Source organism: Motacilla alba, chromosome 3 (assembly GCF_015832195.1).
Source record: "Motacilla alba alba isolate MOTALB_02 chromosome 3, Motacilla_alba_V1.0_pri, whole genome shotgun sequence".
Taxonomy (NCBI): domain Eukaryota; kingdom Metazoa; phylum Chordata; class Aves; order Passeriformes; family Motacillidae; genus Motacilla; species Motacilla alba.
This window is the reverse complement of record NC_052018.1, coordinates 113,168,755-113,189,991: the sequence shown is the minus strand read 5'-3', so window position 1 is coordinate 113,189,991 and position 21,237 is coordinate 113,168,755. Positions and strand designations below refer to the sequence as shown.

The window sequence follows — 21,237 nt, the reverse complement described above, 5'->3', positions numbered from 1 at the left end:
AATACTTATTCACTTAGAAATGAGCACATCTAAATTTTTTTTCCAATAAACATGCCATTTCCATAATCACTATTCAATGTAAAACCACACTGTGAAAACATTTCTAATTGTTGGGAAATCTCTACAGAATCCAGTGAATTCTAAATACCTTTAATTACTTAAATCTGCAACCCTGCCAAGGGATTTGTGAGGGGAGAAAAAAAGCAGCAGTTTCTGTGGACTATGCCAGATAATAGCCACTCCTACTGGCACTCCTCCAGGAATCCTTACTAGTAAACTATCCCCAGAGCCATGCAGGTTATGTGTACAATATACACACAAAATAAAAAGCCTAGCAGCACACCAGAGGTGCACAGCTACACGAAGAGGTCCCCTTGTGAAATCAAGCTGCATTGCCTTCACACAGGCATTTCAGCAACACACTGCATTCACTTGCAATCAGCCAGAGACACCTCCCAATGGCAAGATGCTAAGAATGACTGTAACAAGCATGAAAGCTGAGGGCTCTGTGTGGCTCTGTGAACCCTGCAGAGCAGAGGCAGGATCTGGGTACCTTTCTTGGCGTCGGTGCCAGAGCCAGAGCCTGCCGTGGTGCTGGGCCGAAGCTCCGAGCTGCTCTGAGGAGTTACGTTGGCTTTGGGGTTATTGGCCTTCCCTTTCCTGTCGTTCTTGGAAGTGTCATTTGGTACATCAGCTATATCACTCTGAAAGAAACATCAGAACACACTGATTGCTCTTTTGCCTGCAGCGTAAAAAGCTGGGAATTTGTGAAAGGCTTACTTTAAACATAATGAAATGGCAACATATTTTCAATCAACACAGTAAAGCATTTGTAACCTATTCCAAGTAGCTACTTACTAAAATACAACTTGGTCCCCCATTTATTAAAATCTCTCCTCCTAAAGGAGGTATTAATGTGATCCACGAAAAGCCAGTCGGTATTTCAGTAAATGACATAAGCCAGACAAAGAAGCTTATATTTGAAAATGAGAAGTGATAAGGTGCACTGATTGGAGAAGGACCAGTTCACTTTAAATAGAGAACACAGCATGGACAGAAGTGGGTTGTGTTTGTCATTGATTCTACTCACAGTTTCAATGCCCATAGCTCTCATTTGGTCTGCTCTTTTTTCTGTGATAGACAAAAATTTCTTTGGATCTGATAAAGCATCCACAATATCTGTAAGAAAAAAAAATAATATTTTGGTGAGCTTTGGAGGCATCTGGAAATGAGCATTTTACAAAAGCTTTACTCTATCCCTGTTATCATGAGACACGGCTCACAGCAGGAGTCCAGCTTTCTGTAGGGAACTAGGCAGGACTGGAAGTGCTCGTTTCCACAGCACCTGGAGCACGGAACAGTCCATAGTGCACCAAGGTGTGGTTTTAATCCAGGCCCCCTGTCTAGAACCCAGTGACTCTGCCAGACTGCTCTAAGTTGCTCCCAGTTACTGGCTGTACAATCTGAGACCAGGATGGGATCTCCTGAGCCACAAAGCACCGACTTTGTCCCTTGGCTGAGGGGTGCTCTGACTCGGGACTGCAGGGAACTGCAGAAAATGCCATTGCACTTCCTAGCTAAAGAGCAGGTTCAGGTGGATTCAGCAATCAGGTAAATCTATTCTCAGCAGCCTCAGTGATAGGCATCCCTGAGTGTGGGGAGCAGCATTCTGGGGGAGAGCTGCAATGAAATACAGAACTCTGAGAATCACTGCAGGAGTGCATTTCAGAGGCACCCACCACCAACCTGACAGCCAGGCTTACTCACTGCAGAGCTCTAGAATGGAGATTTGGAGAATGCTGCTTCATTGGCATCAATCTGTGCCATGATTGTGGTTTTACTGGGAACAGAGGGGCTGATGCAAATAAACCACAAGAAATTGCAAAGTTATAAAATAAAAAAGGAAACCACATCTTTTAAAGCTTACAGTGCATCACCCATTCTAGTTATTATTCAGGGCACATTTTAAATCTTACTCATACAGGTTAAAAAAGCAAAAAAGAAAGAAAAAAGAAAGTAGGCAGCCACTGACTTGAGCTCTACCTTCCTACAGGTTTGCTAAAACCACCATGGGGATCCTGATGATGGCTCATGAAACAATGAGAAGCTCACTGCAGAAGATAAGTAATTAAAAGCCCCATGCCAGCAGAATACTAATGATTCCACCCGAGTGTCAGAAGGTATTGCCCAGGTGCTCACCACGCTGCTGTTGTGTACCAAGCAGGAAAATACACGAGGCACGTGCAGCCTGTCTGGGAAGGGAGAGCAGAGCCAGAATTGAGCTCATTTTGCTCCTGTTCATATGGAGGCTGCTTTTGCCATGCTGACAGCAAACCACAACCACCAGCTCTCCCTTCCAGCAGCCTTTTACTGTAACAGCACTGTTACTTAGGGGGAGCAACGTTTTCCCACCTCTGTCTAAACCACCTACAGCACTGCTGACACTGCAGCACACGATTTGCAAATTCTGAACTTGAATTTCTCTTTGGAAAACAAGTCTTTCACTTCTGCGAGTGCAGAATGCAGTTTAAAAAAATAAATTAAACAATTATTTTCTCCTTGTGGTTCCACTCAGCAGCTCAAGCCACATCAAACTCAGTGCTAAGTTTAAATTCTATTCTTAGGAAAAGTCTGGTGCCACAGAACATCAATCCCAAATCAGAAGCACGTCCTTAGCTGAGAAAATATTTCAACCGAGTCATTTGCTGCCAAAAGCTTCAGTTCAGGTAAGAATTAAAGGGCACACTTAAACATGTCTCTTAGACTGATGGGTCAATTACCCTTGAGAATCTCAAGTTTGGGCAGCAGCTTACATTTCTCTGGAGACAAAGTCCCTGCAGTTAAATACTGGGGATAAAATGTGCTGCAGGGTGGTGCTCCAGGGCCCGTGGCAAATCTCCAGCTGACTTGCCAGAACCCAGGATTCCACATGTGAACAACACAAATGCTCCTGTAACACCTTTTTTCCCCTGAAATGTTGCTACTGAAGTCTCAGCCTGTTAACTTTTAAAAGCCTGGACGGGCACCAGCAAACACAGACCTGAAGACAGGTTAGGCCAACCTTCCCTTCCTCCAGTTTCTACTGTGGAAATCACACAGAGAAGCGCAGCCATTCTTTGCACGGCTGCAGGTTTGAAACAGGCTTTGTGAAGAGAAAAACACTGGTTTGATCAATATCTTTCATCAGCAGCCCCTGAGGTAATTGCTGCAGAGTCAGAGCACTAGCATTCCGTGCCATTCCTACTTTACAGTTTTAAATGGTTCGTGTATTGTCCAATGCACATGCAAATTTCATCCGGGTGCAGAAGCCCTTTCTGTCAGGGGGAACTGGAGCATTACACAGGTTTGAGTGGTGTAATGATTATTCTCACACGCACGGGGCAACTTGCCACTGCTCAGTGTAAGTGACCACAGCTCTGCCAAGCTGATCATGGAAATGCTCACATTAAATTAACTTTCCTGAGAACCCAAAAACAATTAAACCACACCGAAGACATGTAAAATCGGGAGAGAAAAATGCAGAGAGGTTCTGGATGCTGAATTATTTCACTGAACTTTTACAAAAATATGCCAGTTTTCCCAAGAATATAGAATTGGTTTTGTTTGAAAGAAAGTATATTTCTGCATGTATTTTTTATACTTATAGGCCAATCAATATAGATAAAGTACATCTTAATCTCACAGATATTAATGTAATAAAAATATGTAATAATACAGACAATATGTAATAAAAAAAGACTTTAAATTGTCAACAGAGAAAACCAAATGGAGCTAAGTAGTAGTAGTAGCTTATTTTCCACATTATTTTCTCATTTTAGTACACTAATACTTTTAACATCAACAGAGGCAGACTCTTGGTCAAAAAGCAGATTTCCTCCCTCAATATGCAGAGGTTCCAAGGAGTTACAGAAAGTTAGGAATCCTGAATCTCTCCATCCTCCAGCACTGCATGTGTGCTCCTGGCTGGCACAGTGACCCTGGAGCACTTCAGGACTCGCACACTAGCGCTCAAGAGCCACAGCACAGAGAGACAAAGGCTGATCTCACCTCCAAACCCATCAGGCACGTAGGTTTTGAGCACAATGTTGCAGAAAACAGTTGGAAGAGAGAGGGGTTTGTTGCCCTCGTTGCGCAGGGAAATGTGTCTGTAACCTGCCTGCAGCCCATCCAGGGGCAGGATCCTCTGGCCAATCAGCTTATTGTTGTCATCATACACTGCTATTCTCAGGACAGCAAGGTCAGGCAGGATAACCTGGAAAGCCACAAAGCATAGACGTGTCATGGCACTGACACAGAGCTCCCTCCCCGCCTCCCGTGCGCCAGCTCGGTGCCACAAACCACCAGCACTGCCAGATCAGGTCATTCCCCGCACACCCCAGGTTTCAAAATTAAATCTTTCCTAGAAAAGCTTTTTCACCCTAAATAACGGGTAGATTTCAGGTTACGTAAATCCTGCAGCTCACAGTTACACCAGCTAAATGCTCTGTGCGTTTACTTTTCATTACTGAAGACTGGCGGCAGCGATAAGAAGGCAGGTAAATACTGCATGGGAAATGACAGATACAGCAGCAATCAAAGGGCAGGTAGTGCTGGATCAGGAGGAATTATGACAGAAAGATGGGATTTGGGATGCATCCAAAAGGGCAAGGAGAGTGCAAGCACGGGCTGCTGGGGAGGTGTGAGCTGCTGCGACGCTGTGCTGCCGGCAGAGGTGGGCGTGCTGCACTCGGGACATGGGGGTCAAGGCATGCATGGGAGCAGGGATGCTGCAGCCTCCCGCCCCTGCCAGTCGCAGCTGGGCTGACCAGGACAGGAACAGAGATGCCCTGCCCTGCCTGCAGCAGAGGTGCTGCCTCTGTGCGTGCAGCAGCGAGGAGGAGGCAGAGGAGCAGAGGTGCAGCTCCTGTGCCAGCCCACCCCAGCCACACACTGGGAAAGGCTTTCCACTCCGTCCCTACCTGGCGCTACTCACCCACGCCTGTGGGGTACAAGGGAGGAGCTCATGAGCTGTGTCTGCCTTCTCCCTAACACCTTCCCCCTGCCACTTCCATTTCAGTCTTGGGGGCACAAAATAAAGGCTGCTTTTGGTCTCTGAAGCCACGGGAGCAGTTCATGGATATCCTGCTCTAGTCAGCTACAGCTTAGCACTCCCAGCACAGGCCACCACCAGCAGCCACTCCCTCCTCCCCTCACACAACAGAGGGACAACACAGAACCCAGGCCAGAGCGACTGAAACTTCATTTTAATTAAAATAAAAATGAGAAAACATGACAGGAGAACAATCAAACACAGTACCTGAGAACAACTGTGTAGGGCTAAGCATCAGCCTGAGGAGAACACTGCAACCCAAGCAGGGCAGGTAAGAGCTCTCCCCTACAGGTCACAGATCACCACATCTTTCATTACATGATGGTCTTTGACACAGATCTGCCAGGGAGCAGAAGTGGGGACTGAGTTTATTGTTCCCTCTGCATTAATTTCCTCTGTGGTATCCTGCTAGGCACTTCCACCCTCTCATGTTTTAGCACCCCGTGCCTTCAGCATCTCCAGCTGGAGGAACCTTCCTGCTGTGTTCCTGCCACTCACCTGCTTGATCTCCAGGTATACTGATTACATTGCTAAGCTCTGAGAAGGGCCTGAGCCGAAGAAAAATATTCTTTTGGCTGACCTATGAGTTCAAGAGAGCATGTGACCATGGGATTGCTCTCTGGAGAGCAGTGATGAGAAATGCTGGCTTCAGCCTCTGCACTCATGTCCCAACACACAGGCTGCACTGGAATTTATGGCCCTTTTGATGTAAGAAATCAGACAGCAGCAGATGCTGGTCATGTGGCCAGCAAGCCATGGGCAGCCAGATTGCTTATATATAAGCATCTTCCCTGTGCTCCTCACACACAGAGAAAAGCACCTGAAGTCACATTCCTTCCAGAATATGAGTTCAGAAAAAACTCCTGCATCAACTAAATTTCTCTTAGAAACTGGCTATGCTGTTAGGAAAGCAGATTAAGTGTGTAATATACCCAAGTGTGAAGAGTTATCACCACTCGGCAAGAGTCTGACGTTTGGACTACAAGTCTGAACTTTGGAATAAAAGAGCGACAACTCTGCATGACAACAAAACAGGTGTAAGCAAAACAGATGTTATCCAAGACAGCACTGTAACACATGTAGTCTGGATGAAACTCCAGGCAACAGAAGAAAAATAAAATAAATAAGTATATATATGTGTATCATATATATATATAAAGACTGAGAGATAAAAACTGAACACGGACAAATGGTCTCTCTCTTTAAATCCCCCATGCCAAGAAAAAAAGGGTTGTTTTTTCTTTCAGTATTGGAAAAAAATAAAAAAATAAAGAAGAAGGTACATGATGCACATGGACTACTGAAGGAGGGAGCTGGCAACACGCCTGAGGAACACAGCACCCTTCCAACTCTTCCATGTAATGACATTGACCTTAGCTTTGGATGCAGCATCTCACCTGCCCTCTGGGCTGAAGGAACAGTGCAAGATAGCAGCCACTGCCAGGGCAGGGAAGAAGAAATCTCCAGGGAATGATGGTGTCCACCAGCGGGGCCCACTCTGAGCAGACTGCATACCTTGAACACAGGCATGGTCACAGAGGAGGTGGCTACCTCCAAGTGGGAGGAGGAAGCAAAGGGGAGGAAAAAGCCAAATGGAAACAAAAACAACAAAAAAAATCATGTGATAGCTACAGAGGTTATCCGTTAGAAAAATAAAACCAAAGCAAAACCAAAAAGAAAACAGAACCAAAACAAGCCAAAAGCAAGCAGCCTCTTGAAAGCTGGCTTCAGCTTTGCACTGTTCCCAGCAGCAAACAGGGCCCTACAAACCCTTTCCACGGAGCAGCACTCAGCCCTGGGAGCGGGCGGGCTGGAGCGGGGGGCTGCCTCAGGAGGGCAGGGCAGCTCAGGGCACAGCAAAGCCCAGGCTGTGCTCTGCACAGGTGCCATCCTACCTTCCTGAAGACAAAGGACTCCTCGTTGTACACGGGGTTCAGGCCGTTGTTCATCACCATGCGCGTGCGGAACTCCTTGCGGATCGTGTCCGTGGGCAGCCCGTACATGTCCACCTCCACGTAGGTGCCAATCTTCTTGTCTGACAAGAACTGCCCAGATATCACCTGCAACACAGCAACGCAGCGAGGAAAGGCACTGCAGAGCGGGATACGGAGATGCTGGTCAGTTCTGACTGACAGCACTGAGGAATGGTTTGCAGCTGGCAGCCCTGCTTAGCCCCTCGTGTGCAAACGGTGTATCTCAAACTGCCCCTCCCTGGAAAGGCCTGTGATCAGACACAGAAATACAACCTCCACCTGAAATGGTACTACCAGCAGTGTCTCACAGCTGCATTCACTGTGTGAAAACACTGATTGGAATGACCAGAGCTGGCACTGCCATTCCACAGCTTCTAACACTCTGCTCAGAAGCACTTTTTTCTATGATACATCTTGAGCACAAGAGGTGAAAGGAAACTACTGCTCTGCTTTCACTCAGGTGAAGGTTTGGAGGTAATCACGTGTCAGTCTGACTCCTTTTTACGTGTCTGGAAAGTGCAGGAGGCTTTAAAAAGTGAAAAAACAAACCCCCACAGGATTCCTCAGTGTTGTTATATATACAAAGATTTGTTGCCTTTTCACCCCAAGCCAGGATTAAGCTAGCCACACAGGAGATTACTCCAGGGAAATTTTTTATTTCACCAAGATGATCTATTACTTAAAAATACAGCTACTGTTTTCATTACTGCAGTCAAGGAGGGAAGAAAAAGACTGAAACATGATTTCACACACCTAAGCTCATTCCAAATCCTGTTGTTTCCATGACCTAACATCCTTCTGGGGAACACTCTGGATAACAGATCCGAAAAATTAGGTGGCTGAGGGGTATCATTGCTGGATTTTGATCCACTCAACTCTTTAATTACAAAATTTGTATGTAATTTTATACTAGCTTCAGTCACAAAAGAAAGGCAACTGTCAAAATGCATGACCTAGGAACCATCTGGTCCCACCTCCTTCTCAGAGGGACTATGCTTTGATTACCATTGAAGAAAAACAACATTAATAAAACATGCTTATTCTTCCAGAGGTGCAAATGGAGCTTAGTTCAACATCTGGAATGCATGAGGAATGCCTGGCCAGCGAGGGTGTGAAATTTAAATGCAGCCCACGGAAAATGCTAAATGAAAGCTGAAGCCTTCTGCTCACCACACAGGTTTTACAGTCACCAGCCTCCTCCCAGAACTGACCATGCTGTAGAACTCCAGCAGGAGTTTTATGGACTTGGTTACTCACAGGTACCTCCAGAGTAAGGGCCTGCCTCACACCAACCATTTTCTCCATTTGTTTTGAGAATATCCAGTCCCTGTGTGCTCAGACTCCTCCCTGCTCCGTGGGGACAAGTGATGCTGTGCAATTGCACACTGTGCACGGGAAGAACTTCACTCCTGTATCTGTTTGTGTGGGCTTGTGGATTTCAAAAAGACCACTGTGTCAGAACACCACCATGTGTAGTCACACATCATTTCCAATTCTATCACACTCCGCTCAGATCAGGGGAACAAAGGCATCTTAGCCAGCAATATTAAAAAAGAAAAAAAAGGAAACAATTTGCTGAAGTCTACCCAGTCCAAGCACACTGAGTGCATATATCCCATTTCTGATGATTTTCAATTTGGATGATGATTTAAACGATGATTTTGGGTGTGATGCCAGCCGCCTGCTGCTGCTTTACCTGGACAGAACACGTTGCAGCAATCACTCCATCTACAGGAGTTTCAGAGAACGGGTCAAACGTCCTGTCTGGTCGTCGCATGAAATCTGGCTTTAGTAGATACCTTATTTCATGGAAAAAAAGAGAAAATTATTCTTGACTGGAAATTACAATTGTATTAAATGCACATGAAATGGATGTTGTGCCTTTAAACAATGAGATCTCCTACAGCACTGTAAAATACAGACTCATTCCAGCTGCAAGTGTGAGGAAGTAAAAGAAAGTATTACAGTTGTCTGGAACACAGATAAACACTAATTTTCATTTTGAATTGCCAGCTACTGAGAGATGAAATCAATCCGGGATTTTAAGATAAAAATAAATGTAATATAATCAAGGGCATTTTAAAACAACTGAATAATACAGTTTAAAAATACAGGGAGTTACCATGTAATAAAACACAGGCGCTCTCCTTTGTTTTAATTCTTTAACACTTTGGAAAAGCACTGAGGGATTTTTCAATTTTATTTTTCCAGATGAAGCATTTCCTTACCGTTCAAGGCTCATACACTAAATTTCAGCTTGAAGCTGATTTTGTCATTGTGGTGATGAAACCTTGGGGGAAACAACTGATAATGTCAGTGCTGACAGATTGTTAATTATAGCAGCGTGAAAGGTACCACCACAATAACACTCACATTGCCTCCCTGAGGACCTCACACTGCATCAACATATCAATGAAGCCAATTTGTGCTCTGGTGCACCAAAACCCAAGGATTCTGCCACCAAAATGAAACAGCAGTTGATCACTGCAGAAAGGCTGCACGTTACAGACATTCTCTTCTGAGGGAAGAAAATGTGCAACTGGAAAAATCTTGATAATTCTGCAACCCAGACAGACCAAGCTGCTAGAAGATGAGTTTTTATTCACCCTTAGTCTCTCTAGTGAATCACTGGTACGCAATATGAGAAAGGCATACACAGAATTCAGGGATTAAAAAATGCTAGAAAAATTCCACTGGAAAGAATGTCAGTGTTTTCATCCATATTTAAATAACACTGTTTCTGTTTGGAAGTAATATCACTCCCTTTTCTTCCATTAAAAATGTTCTTCTTCCATTAGAAAAGTGATTTCTTAGTATTTTGTTGATTTAAAGCAGGTTGGGCCAGAAGAGAACTAACTATTCTTAGCCTCTGTTTTCAGCCTGCTGCAATAAAAAATGCTGAAATGACCTTGTTTGATCAGCATGAAAGCTGCAAATCTGAGAAAAGAGGAGTCCAGGCAGAAGGAAATGCTCAGTGTTTCATTTCCGTTCTGTGACTGAAACACCACCACATTTCCAAGGCATATCAAAACATTACCATGCATTACCACTAGATTGTTACCCAAACACTGATGTAAGAATCCAGGAATTTCGTTCATAATTCTGCCTGTCCTTCAGAGAACTTGGCAAAAGTAAGCAAAAGTAAGCAGGTACTCTTTTACTAAGCTGGTGGGCCCAACAAGAAAGGAAGCAAACTCTGCCCTAAGAAAGCTCTGGTTTTCTTCCACTCTTGTTGTTTTGATTGAAATTACAGAGAGTGCAGCTTTGTCAAAGCCAAGAGCCTCTTCTGCAGCGCTCACAGCTGCAAGAAAGGCATGGAACGGCCAAGCACTCTGTGCCCATTCTGCAAATGAGCAATTTTACCGAGCTCCAGCTACCCAGACTTTCTTTCTGAGTAAGAGCTGCAGTAATGAAAGAGTAGTTCTCCCCAGGAAGAGTTTGCAGCTTCTGATGTGTTTCTGGACTGCCATTTCCTGTGATTCATTAAACTTCTCCTTTTCTCCTGCTGCTAATGACCAGTCTATCCTATTAAAGCCTATGATCAACACTTGAGAAAAATCTATCAGCATCCCTTGAACATCCTTTGTCGTGCAAAAATCATGAGCAAGAACTTAGATGAAACACTTCAGGAGTCTCTGTGAAATCTGTGCTCCAATTAAGAGTGCACAGATTAAAAATATGTTCCCTAGGTATTCAGATTCCACTTGTCCAAGTAAATTTGGCAATTCTGTGAACTGTGCAATGAATCTCCACTCTCAGGCACATCTTCAAAGAAAGGCTGGGAACAGAGGGTGGAGATGTATTTGAATAACTGTGTACAGTATTCACGATCTTCATAATATGAACACAATGCCTCTTGGATCTCATTCAAAAACTGGGCACAATTAAAAGCATATTCATTAGAATACCTCCTTTTGGGGGATAATTCTCCCTGAACTCTGCTGATTCCCACTCCTCACCTAGCATCCCATTTGCCTTTTGTAACACGTAATTAATAGTGACAAAATCTTATTAAAACCTTAGTAAAGGCCTCTGATGCACAGTGACAACAGTTTAAATCATATCACTCACCCGCACGATCCATTGTACTCAAATTTCCCTTGGTTCAACTGCATTGCTAAATCTGCCAAGAGAGAGAATTTACTCACTTTCCTCCTTGAATAATGCAGATCATGAACTAGATCAGAAAATAAAACTGCTTTTCCAGAATAATAAGTTAAAATAAAAATTTAATTTAATGCATATAAAACCCACATCTAAGAAATAATAGGAAGCAACAGGAAAACTTGATCTTTTTTTCACAGGAGTAACAGCTTTACCAAGCATGCTGTGCTTTGGAAACAGTATTTCCCTGAATTCAAACACACATGGCAGGCAGGAAGTAACAACTGTGGACATGCCACGTGCCTGGGATGGCATTTCCACCATCTAACCTCTGGTATCTACAGTGCAGATGTCCACATTTCTGCAGATCACTTGGAATAACAGAGGGATGCAGGAGCTTTAAGAGTGCAGATAACCTCAGAGTTACAAATACACTGGAGGAGACATCCTTGAAGAATGCATTCCACACAGTGACAACCACCCCGATGAAGCTGTCTGTAGCCCGCTGTCTCACAGAAGGTGAGGTGCATATCCCACCGGTTTTCTGTGGACTTAGTTGAATAAAATACCACACAAAGACAGGAACAGGAACAGTACATCTCCTCTCACATCACCCTGTGGAGAGGCATTTCCACTCCCTGGAATCATTCTCTCAGCTGGCATCTCAGACCCGAGCACGTGACTCCTAGCACTTCCCAACAACTGGCCTAGAAATGCATTTGTCACACAGTCATTACTTTTTACCATCTTAATCAGTGCACTCCATCTTTGCTTCGCAGACATGCACCCAACCGTGCCAGAGCTGTGTTTTGTGAAAGCACTGATTTCCCTGTAATTAACACTTTTTATTAATAAAAGCCATTGCAGTGGGAAGATGCAGTATTCCATTCTTTTTCCATAAAAGGGGACTGAATTTTCCTTCTGTGCACGGCTGTTTTTATTGCTCCTTGTCTTACGCTCCCGTGCTCCCACCCCGCTGTACTATCCAGCCATATGTCTGCTTCCTCCAGAAATGCCAGCAGCAAATCCACGGCATCTGTCTGAGAGTCACTGCCCAAGCCATTCTTTAGGAGTGAGGGTCACTGCTCGTTGTGCCTACCTGGGGTCTGATAGTTCAGTGAGACCATCTGGCAGCCAGCGTTCCAGAAAATCTGAGGCATGTAATTACTGGAATCCACACGGCCTCCCTTCGGGTATATCCGACTCATCTGCCGCTTGTTGTAACTAGAGAACTCATCAAGGAAATCCAACTGAAACATCACAGAGGTGCAGAGGCATGCCCTGGTCCCTTCAGCATTCCAACAGCACAACACTCCTCTTCTTTACTCTCACTAATTCTCCTTCGTGAGGTACTTCCCCTTCTCCTTTGCAGACAGGCAACACTAAATGTAGGAAGGTGCACTGCTTTATTTTAGGACTGGTAGCAAAGTGGGATGAGGAGGTGAAAGGATACTTCCCAAACTCAATGCCATGAGTCTTCAAATCTCACTATCAAATCTCACCATCAAATCTCACCATTTCTCCTTGTGTGAGGTAGGAGAAACACCCCCTTTCCCTTTGTAGACATGCACCACTAAATGTAGATCAAATCTCACCATCAAATCTCACCATTTCTCCTTGTGTGAGGTAGGAGAAACACCCCCTTTCCCTTTGTAGACATGCAGCACTAAATGTAGAAAGGTGCCCTGGTTTATTTTAGGACTGGTAGCAAAGTGGGGTGAGGAGGTGAAAGGATACTTCACAAACTCAATGGCATGAGTCTTCAAATAGCCCAGTCCGACAGATTCGTTGAAAGAGGACATGTTATGGTGAATATTACGTTCTAGAAAGGAAAGACAAGACATTTTAAAACACCTCTGTAATGACGAATCATAACTCAAAATCATGCACTATAACAGCAGGACACAGCAGTTTTTGGTCTCTTTCCCCATTATCTATTACTCATAGAATCAAACTACAGTGATGAGAAATTTCATAGAATCAAATTACAGTGATGAGAAATTTCATAGTATTTCTGACTGGCTTCTCTGTTTCACTCCTTGGGAAATCAACATTCTTTTTTGTTTAGGACAACATTGTTATTCAGAGCCTGCACTGTGTGGTAGATAAGGCAAACCAACATGATAAATTGTCTGGTGTGCAGTATCAGCTCACTGCTGCCCACTGTGACAGCTGTGCTCACCTAACTGCAGAGAGATGAACTAAAAAAAAGCATTTCAGATGGAAAGGCCCACGGAACAGAACCAACCTCAACAGCTTCCTATTCTCCCAGTAATTTAGTGACTCCGTGTGGATGACTAATGGAATAACACGCTAACTTCACATCCAAGGAGACAGCTCTACAAACACACTGATGATGGTCATTAAACTACAAAAGTCTTATGCCTTTATTTCTAAACTCAGGAAACGTAGAGATTAAAAATCTACCTAGGTTAAGCAAATACTTGTATTTCATTCAACCTTTTATGTTACCTTCTGCTACATCGAAACCTTGAAATTTTACAGGTTGAGCATAGTTGACCATTGTTGATAAATATGGATGTATATTGGTTGTGGCACCTACATATTTGTAAGATGCCATCCACGCTTGTTCATCTTCCACAGTTACTAAACCCTGGAAACACATTAAAAAGAACAATCACCATTTCTGTGTGCAAACACTGCTGCTGGGTTTTTCAAAGGTGGGACAACATTATAGCCAAATCTGCAGGAGGTTAAAGACAGTGCAAATTAATACAAGAAAAGTGGAAGTTTAGTGTCACAAGTTAAAATTTATTTCCTTGCTGATGTAAGACTCTCAATGTTATAGGATGCATGCAAGAGGGCTGATGATAGAACAGCTCCTAAGCAGTGGGTAAATATTACATGAAGTTAGTAGGATAACACTGGGATAAAAGATAAATATTCCAACAGCCTGAACAATGCTGGGAGATAATGATCCATCTTTGTCAAATAAATTCCAAAACATGTAATTTAATATGCATTTCCTGATAGAAACTGTGTGTGCTTGGCACTCAGTAGAACTTCCTCACCATCAAAACACAAATGGGTTCCACTATTAATCTTTCCTAACAGAAGTAAACAAAAATGTAGGAACCACAGCCTTCACTGGACAAAAAGATGTCACAAGACTGACAAGAGACACAGTACCAAGTTCCTATTCTTATCCACTTCAACTGATAAAAACCTGAATCCATCACCTATATAAAGATGCACTTTATTTATAACTGAACTTAGAGTTTTCTACAAGTATCTCATCTGCTAGAAACCCCCATCAGGAGGCACTTCTTAATTGGCTCTCCCTGTCCAATATTTGCCTTTCCCTAAACCAGTTTGAAACACATTCTTTTCACTGAAATGAAAAAAGAAAAAAACAAAACAACTCTGTCAAGCTAAGCAATCTCTGCAAATTCATCATGTTTTTATCACACATGCATTTTTGGTTGCTATCCCACCAAAAAATTTGCCTGTAGGCTGCCAGTGACCTTCTGCTGGGAAGCACAAAATGTATTCAAACATTCAGACTGCAGCTCGTGTTTGTCAGAAGCTCTCCCTCATCACTGCCTCAGGACAGTCAGGAAGAGGAAGCTGTGCCAAGCCCTTTCTGGGAAATGCAGTTCACAGAACCTACACCACGGCAGCTCATTCACTCCCTGAGGTGGCAGAGGAAAGGAAAAGTGAACCCACTCACCAGAGTTACGGCAGCTCTGCCTGCCAGGCGGTGCAGACACATCCCAAAGAATGAAACCCATGTGAACTGGACCCATCTATGCCTTGGTATGAGATGATTACACTCACAAGGAACACCATTTTCTGACCGCACAGAAGGACTGAGTCAGCAGAATCAGTCCAGGTACACACTGTTTGTGCCTTTTGGACTGAATTGAACTTCCAGCAGCCCATGAAATCAAACCGATGCCACATTTTAATGCTGAGCATCAGGGCTCCACCCAACTGCTTTTCAGAAATGTGCTTATTGAGCTTTCACAGATCTGATCCCAAGACATGCCCACAGCACATCCCTGTGTTAGCAGAAAACAGGCTTTTTTTTCTTTTTTCTTTTTTTTTTTTGTGTTACTAGGTCAATAGCTGTTAAGAGAGCTTAGGTCAAATTCAGGCCAAATTTACTCACTGAAACCAGCTCTTTTAAGTGTCTTAACTTGTGAAAGGCCTGAAACTCAGGAAGAACCGACCACTCATCTCCTAAAACCCAGGGCTCTTTAAAGTGCCTGCTGTTGGCTGCTCAGAACAGTAATCTTACCTGACTTGATCCACCCACAGCTACACCACAGGAGCCCCAGGGAAAAGGGAGCCAAAGGGATTGTGAGGGATGCCTCAGTGCCCAGGCAATGGCACCCTGCAGGTACAGCTCTGGGACAGCAGCAGTGACACTGTGCCTCAAAGACAATGTTCCAGCCACTGCTTTCATCTTACTCCCTTGCAGACCCTTCATTTTTAGAGCAGGGCTCTACTCTGCACTGTTCACATCTTCAAAACTGTGAGTTAAGAAAGGGCCAAGGATGGAATGTTTCCTAAAGTCTGCAGAAACAGAGGAATGGTTGCAGCAGCACAGGAGCCTTGTAGGGCATAGAGAAGACCAGGGGGAAAGTTGATCTCCATGTCATTTACACCTCCCCACCCCTCAAGAAAAGAAGCAGAACTCACTTAGAAAACAACACGGACTGAAACAAAGTGTGGTTATGAACAGGAGCAGCTTGAATGAGAGAAGAGGAGAAGGAGGGTGGAAAGAGGTGGAAAGAGTCTTACAGAAGGGATTCCTGGGAGAAGATAAATGCAGAAGTCCCAAGGGAAAGCAAAAGGAAGAAAGAGAGAGGAAAACAAAGTGCAGTCAGGGTAAGGGCAGAGGGAAAAATCAAGCAGGGATGACACAAGTCAACACCATTCAGAGAACAGGTTTCCCAGTGCAGGAGATCAGATACTTCTAAGCAGGCAAAGGTCGTGCACTCCTGTCTGTCCCCAGATTTTCTGCCAGCCCTGACCCCAGTATAAAAGCATAGCAGAAGAACCCTAGAGAACAAAAGGAGGTAGTGTCACTTTCAAAAACAGGTGTGGTGAAAACTGAGCATAAAATTGTTAAACCACTGAGAATGCATGGTAAGTAATATGCATGTTATATATAAAGCAATAAAATCAACTACATTACATCCTGTGTCACCTTTTTATTGTTTTCTTGCTCAGAATCTTCAACAGCCTAAGGGAAAAAAAATATATACACATTACCCAAAGAAAAAGCAATAGGACACACTCACAGTAAGGAGGAAAAAATCCTCAAAAAACGAATGCATTTAGCAAAAAGTAAACCCTTTCCCACCTTGCTGCAAGGCTCATCTGTTCCATACACTTTCAAAAATTTGTAGTCTGTTCCAAATTTGGGTACACAAGATCTGAAACTCAGCCATGGGAACAGGATGAAGGATGCCAGACAGTTAAGCCTAAACCAGAGCTATCACTAGAGGCTGGGGACAGGAAGCTTCAGAGAAGAATGAAAGAAAAACACACCCAGACAAAGATACCACAATAAAGATCATCTGATCTGGATGTGCAAACTGCCAGGCTCTGAAAACTGAGGGTAAAGAGTGCTGTAAACTGTGCTTGAAATGTCCACATTGGAGAAGGCCTGTCCCAAGATGTTATTTGCAATGCAGCCTGGTGCCTGCCTTCAATTAAAAGCTACCAGTACTGAGACTCTCAGATAAATACTGTCTTGGCTCTCTCTGAATGTGCATTCCTGCAGAATAAAGATCAAGTCACTGATCAGCCAAAAAGCAGAGAAGTTACCCAAAGACATGTGCTGAGGATGAGCAACTACCTGGAAACAAACAAAAATCCTCAAAACAGTAACAACAACAACAAAAAAACCCATCCAACCAAAACACCCCAAAACATTCAGGTAGTTAAGGACCGGTGACTTAGGAAATGCAAAGAAGTGAAATGATACTTCAGTGGGAGGATCCATCAAAGTCCTGAGGAAGCAAAGCTGATGGCTGAAGAGATACCCAGAAGGCAGGTCTGATGGCTCGGGTACTGCTGCACACACACTGCTATTTTCCACTGCTACACTTCTGTCTGGAGCAAGATCCAAAGGAAACCAAAGAGGAGGGAAGAAGTGGCCAAAACACTGGAGTGGCAGGGGAACATGATCTGCTAAGGTACCTTAGCCCTCACATGTGGGCTCTTCTGTGTAGCAAGCAGCACTAATGCCTCCAGGGCCAGAGCAGCTCAGTTCTGAATTCCAACACCCTGTATCTAATAACCACCAACTACTGTTCAAGTTACTGATAACTGCAATGCTCAGGTATGAGTGGAATAAAGAGAACCTTCTCCCTGCCTGCCACTGGCTGCCTGACAGAGCCCCCTGCCACAGCACCCACTGGGAATGACTGTCCTGCCTTGCCCTCACTGCTGCGGGTGGGAGAGAGAACCAGCCTAGGGCTCACCATGGGACACGATGCAGGAAAGCCCTGCAGCGAAGACACAGAGTGCAGCCCTGCCAAAATACTGCTGAGCAAGGAAGCTCATGTCCCCCTCTTATTAGGATCCTGCACCTAAGACACAAAGTGGAACACCAGAGGCTGAGCAGGAAACTGTTTGCTGCCTGTAATTAGTATTTCTGATGGAATCCTCCAGCCATACACTGCTCCCTACATACTGACTCTGTATATCCTACCTGAACGAGAGTGTTTTTGGCTACAAAGCTTTGTGCACTCATGAGCCTGGAGGAAAGGGGCACCGGGTGAAGATCTCAGGTTTGAATCTAGGGACAAGTGCTCTGATGTCTCCACAAAGCAGAGTGCCTTTTGCAGCAACCTCCATGGAAAGTTTTCATAACAATATATAGGAAAGAAGCAATCCCACCTTTTTGACACTGATGGCAACAGCTTCTTTTTGACTGTAATCATCTACAGTAAGGTCACTTCCAAACTTGTACTCAGGATGAGCTTCCTCTTCCTGGTCAGCTGCACAGAAAACAAAAAGGATCAGTGCAAAAACCACAGCAGCTGCTGTTTTCTTTGCAAGGTATGAAACAAATGACAGTTGAATTCACAGGTTTGTGTTTGGCGTTTTTCAAAAACAGGAATAAAATCCAGGGTATTAGATTTCTAAGAGTTAGTCAACTGTTTCCAAGTGCAGTAAATGACAGCTGAGGCCTGAGATGGTTAGTAAGAGAAATTTCATTTGCTGTATTTTTGAAGTAATCAGTATTTTGCCTAGCAAAGGTGTAAAAAAAAAAAGCCAATAGCCTTGGGAAATAACAAGAAGTGATGACAGAGTTCTTCAAATAAAGATCTAAGAAGGTGCCAGTGGCCAGGCTTCTTGAGTGCAATGTCAGGCTCCTTGTGTGCCCCCACTACAGGGAATTGTTCTCATTTGCTTTTAAGGTGATTTTCCATTAGAATCTACAGTACTCAAAGCTAAAATGTAAAGAGAAAAAAAAAAAGTAAAATAAATGATGAGGAGGTGGTAAGCTAAATCTGGGACATTCCTGTGACACAGGGCACAGGCCAGTCCCTGGGTTCAGACACTGGCAGGTGGGGGGTGATTTACACCTTCTGAAGGTGCACATTTAAAACACACAGGGTGGATCACACCCAAATACATGAATTCTTCTCTGCTGGCTGCATCACTGGCTCAGAGCTGTACATTTACACTGAGGATAACTGAGGTTTGGCAAGAAAAATCCTTCCCCTCATTTTATCCTTATACAGTATAATGCAATGATCCCCTCTGATGCTGACCCAAGTGTTAAACACAGTGACAATATGTGTTTTCAAAGCAAAGAACACAACTTCTCAGTCTCTCTCTCCCAGACAGAATGAAAATCTGATTTGGTTGGTGCTCTGACACAGCTTCTGACCAGTAAGTGGAAGGTAGAACTGTCTGGGGTGAGGCGGCAAGGCTGGGGTCTGTACAGATGGCTCTGCACTGAGCCCAGAGCTGCTGCTGCTGCTGCCACAGAGCACAGGCACGAGGGAAAGGAGCACCCAGCCCAGGGATCTGCCACAGGCAAGGCCTGAGAGCCTTCCCCAGGAAATCCTCACCACTTTCTATCTCCTCTTCATTATCATCCTCCAGGATATTTACAGGAGCAGTAGTTTCCCCAGCCTCCATCATCTTCTTCAGAGCATCAAGCTGTTCTGTTAACATGAAAAATGAAATTAAATTAGTTGTGACATGAACAGTTTGTAGCACAAAGAAATACAAGAGAACCATCACAAATGATTCCCTGATCCTCAGATCATTCTGTTTAATGAGTCCTCTGGCTTTTCAGTTGGTTATAAAACTTTACAGAGTGAGTAGCACCAATAAACACAGGCTGCTGTTAGATCTGAAAAGTGGCCAGTAAGGGCTGTGTCCAAAGCTCACTGAAGTTAAGGAAAATATTCCACAGAAGCACAGAATCAGTTAGGTTGGAAAAGGTCTGTGAGACTGCATCCAACCTCTGCCCAAACCACCACCTTTGCCAACCAGAGTGGCTGAGTGCCACAGCCAGTCTCCCCTTAAACTCCTCCAGGGACAGCGAGTCCCCCACCTCCCTGGGCAGCCCATCCCCATGTCTAACCACCCCTGCTGTGAAGAAATTCCCCTAAACTTCCATAGGCTTGAAAGGTGTCTGGAGTAAGCACATGACTTCCTCACAGGATAAACAGACAGCTGTCTCTGCCGTGCTTGACCCCTGCAAATGGAGGCAGAGTGCCTGGATTTTCAGCTGTGTTTCCATGGGCAGTTCAGGCAGGAGGGCACAGCCATGTATGACTGCAGCCAGTGTAAGCTCTGGGTGCTTATCTTTGGATGGAGAAGGACCAGGGTTTATCATTACAGCCATACTGGGAGCTAATACAGCAACATTATTGTTACTGAAAGGAGATAAATATCACAACTGGCAACAACAGCAAGAAGAGCAATTTTAAATTCCATTTCATTTCATGCTTATCCTGGAAGAACACAGCAATGCAAACAGACTGGTGCTGGCAGGGCTGACAGGAGATTCTATCTGCCTGATATTTCAGCTCAACCAGCAGTCTGATAAAAGTCCCAGGATTACATTTCTGGGGCTGTCTGTGCCTGTGCAGCATGCTGATATCAAGGCCTAGACTGGCACTCACATGAAACACAAGGGCAAACCAAATGGTATTTCCATAGAACTCTATTCTTCCAGCACTAAAGTACAAACAATCTGGAAACTTTGGTACCAAAGCCTGTTTGCAGCGATCTGGACTTTTGTTTATTTAGTATTTGACAAACGTTACTTACTCTTTTCTACTTCAGGTTTCAGCCTTTTATTCTTTATGAGAATCTTTCTTTTGAGGTCATTGGGAGATGGTAAGGCTTTACCTTGCTCAAGCTGTAAAACAATGCAAAGGAAACGCTCAGTGATAATGACAGCCATTCGGCCTCCCTGTCCCTGTCTGGGATCCGGATTTGGGGACAGCAGCACCAAGGGGCAGTGAAGGAGCAGGGCCACCTCAGGCACACCCCAGGAGGTTGTGTGACTGCAGTTCCACAGTCTGCTCTCCTTCTCCCCTGTCCCAGGGGGAAGCTGTGCTCAGCTCAAGCTGCTGGCTAAGCCAGCACTCAGCTGCACTGCTCCCAACATTTCCCATCTCTCCTGCCAGGCAGGGGGCGTGGATGTGACCTGCACCTCCTCTCAGAGGAATTCCTGCTTCCCCTCCCTCCCTCTCCCTGTGGCTCACACAGCCCAAGCCACAGCTCAGCCTGTTATCATCTGATCTCTAAACAAATCACCTTTTACGGTCCCCTGGAGCTGCAGTGACCCACCTGGAGAGTGGAATGGACTGGCATGGGGCATGGAAAATACCCAGTCCTCAGCTGGGTAATGGGGGCTGGTTTTGCCAGCAGGGTCACAAATACAGTACTTGTCAAAGGCAAAGGGGACACACGGACACACACACACAAAAGGAAGCATTAATAAAAGTTCCAGTTTGGGGAAGGAGAAAAAATATTATTCAGAAAAGAGGAAAAGTGTGAAATCCTCTGATTTAAGCCCCATTGCATCACTGAGGCTGAGAAACAGATTTGGGTAAGGTGATT

General features: G+C 44.5%; 1 protein-coding gene across 23 annotated transcripts in view; it reads right to left on the bottom strand.

Moving 5' to 3' along the window:
- The window catches only part of PLCB4 (phospholipase C beta 4), a 182,531-nt gene that overhangs the window by 28,718 nt on the left and 132,576 nt on the right, over window positions 1–21,237 (bottom strand). For 21 of the 23 annotated variants that reach the window (XM_038131218.1, XM_038131229.1, XM_038131232.1 and 18 more), the window contains 13 exons: window positions 20,440–20,530; window positions 19,227–19,322; window positions 18,043–18,143; window positions 16,343–16,378; window positions 13,639–13,780; window positions 12,904–12,988; window positions 12,266–12,390; window positions 11,134–11,185; window positions 8,759–8,861; window positions 6,985–7,149; window positions 4,048–4,252; window positions 1,091–1,179; window positions 554–704 (listed from right to left, as the gene is read on the bottom strand). In XM_038131218.1, the coding sequence (XP_037987146.1) occupies window positions 554–704; window positions 1,091–1,179; window positions 4,048–4,252; window positions 6,985–7,149; window positions 8,759–8,861; window positions 11,134–11,185; window positions 12,266–12,390; window positions 12,904–12,988; window positions 13,639–13,780; window positions 16,343–16,378; window positions 18,043–18,143; window positions 19,227–19,322; window positions 20,440–20,530 (1,441 nt within the window). The remainder of the gene's footprint in view (window positions 1–553; window positions 705–1,090; window positions 1,180–4,047; window positions 4,253–6,984; window positions 7,150–8,758; window positions 8,862–11,133; window positions 11,186–12,265; window positions 12,391–12,903; window positions 12,989–13,638; window positions 13,781–16,342; window positions 16,379–18,042; window positions 18,144–19,226; window positions 19,323–20,439; window positions 20,531–21,237) is intronic. The other 2 variants (XM_038131237.1, XM_038131235.1) reach the window with 1 other exon arrangement.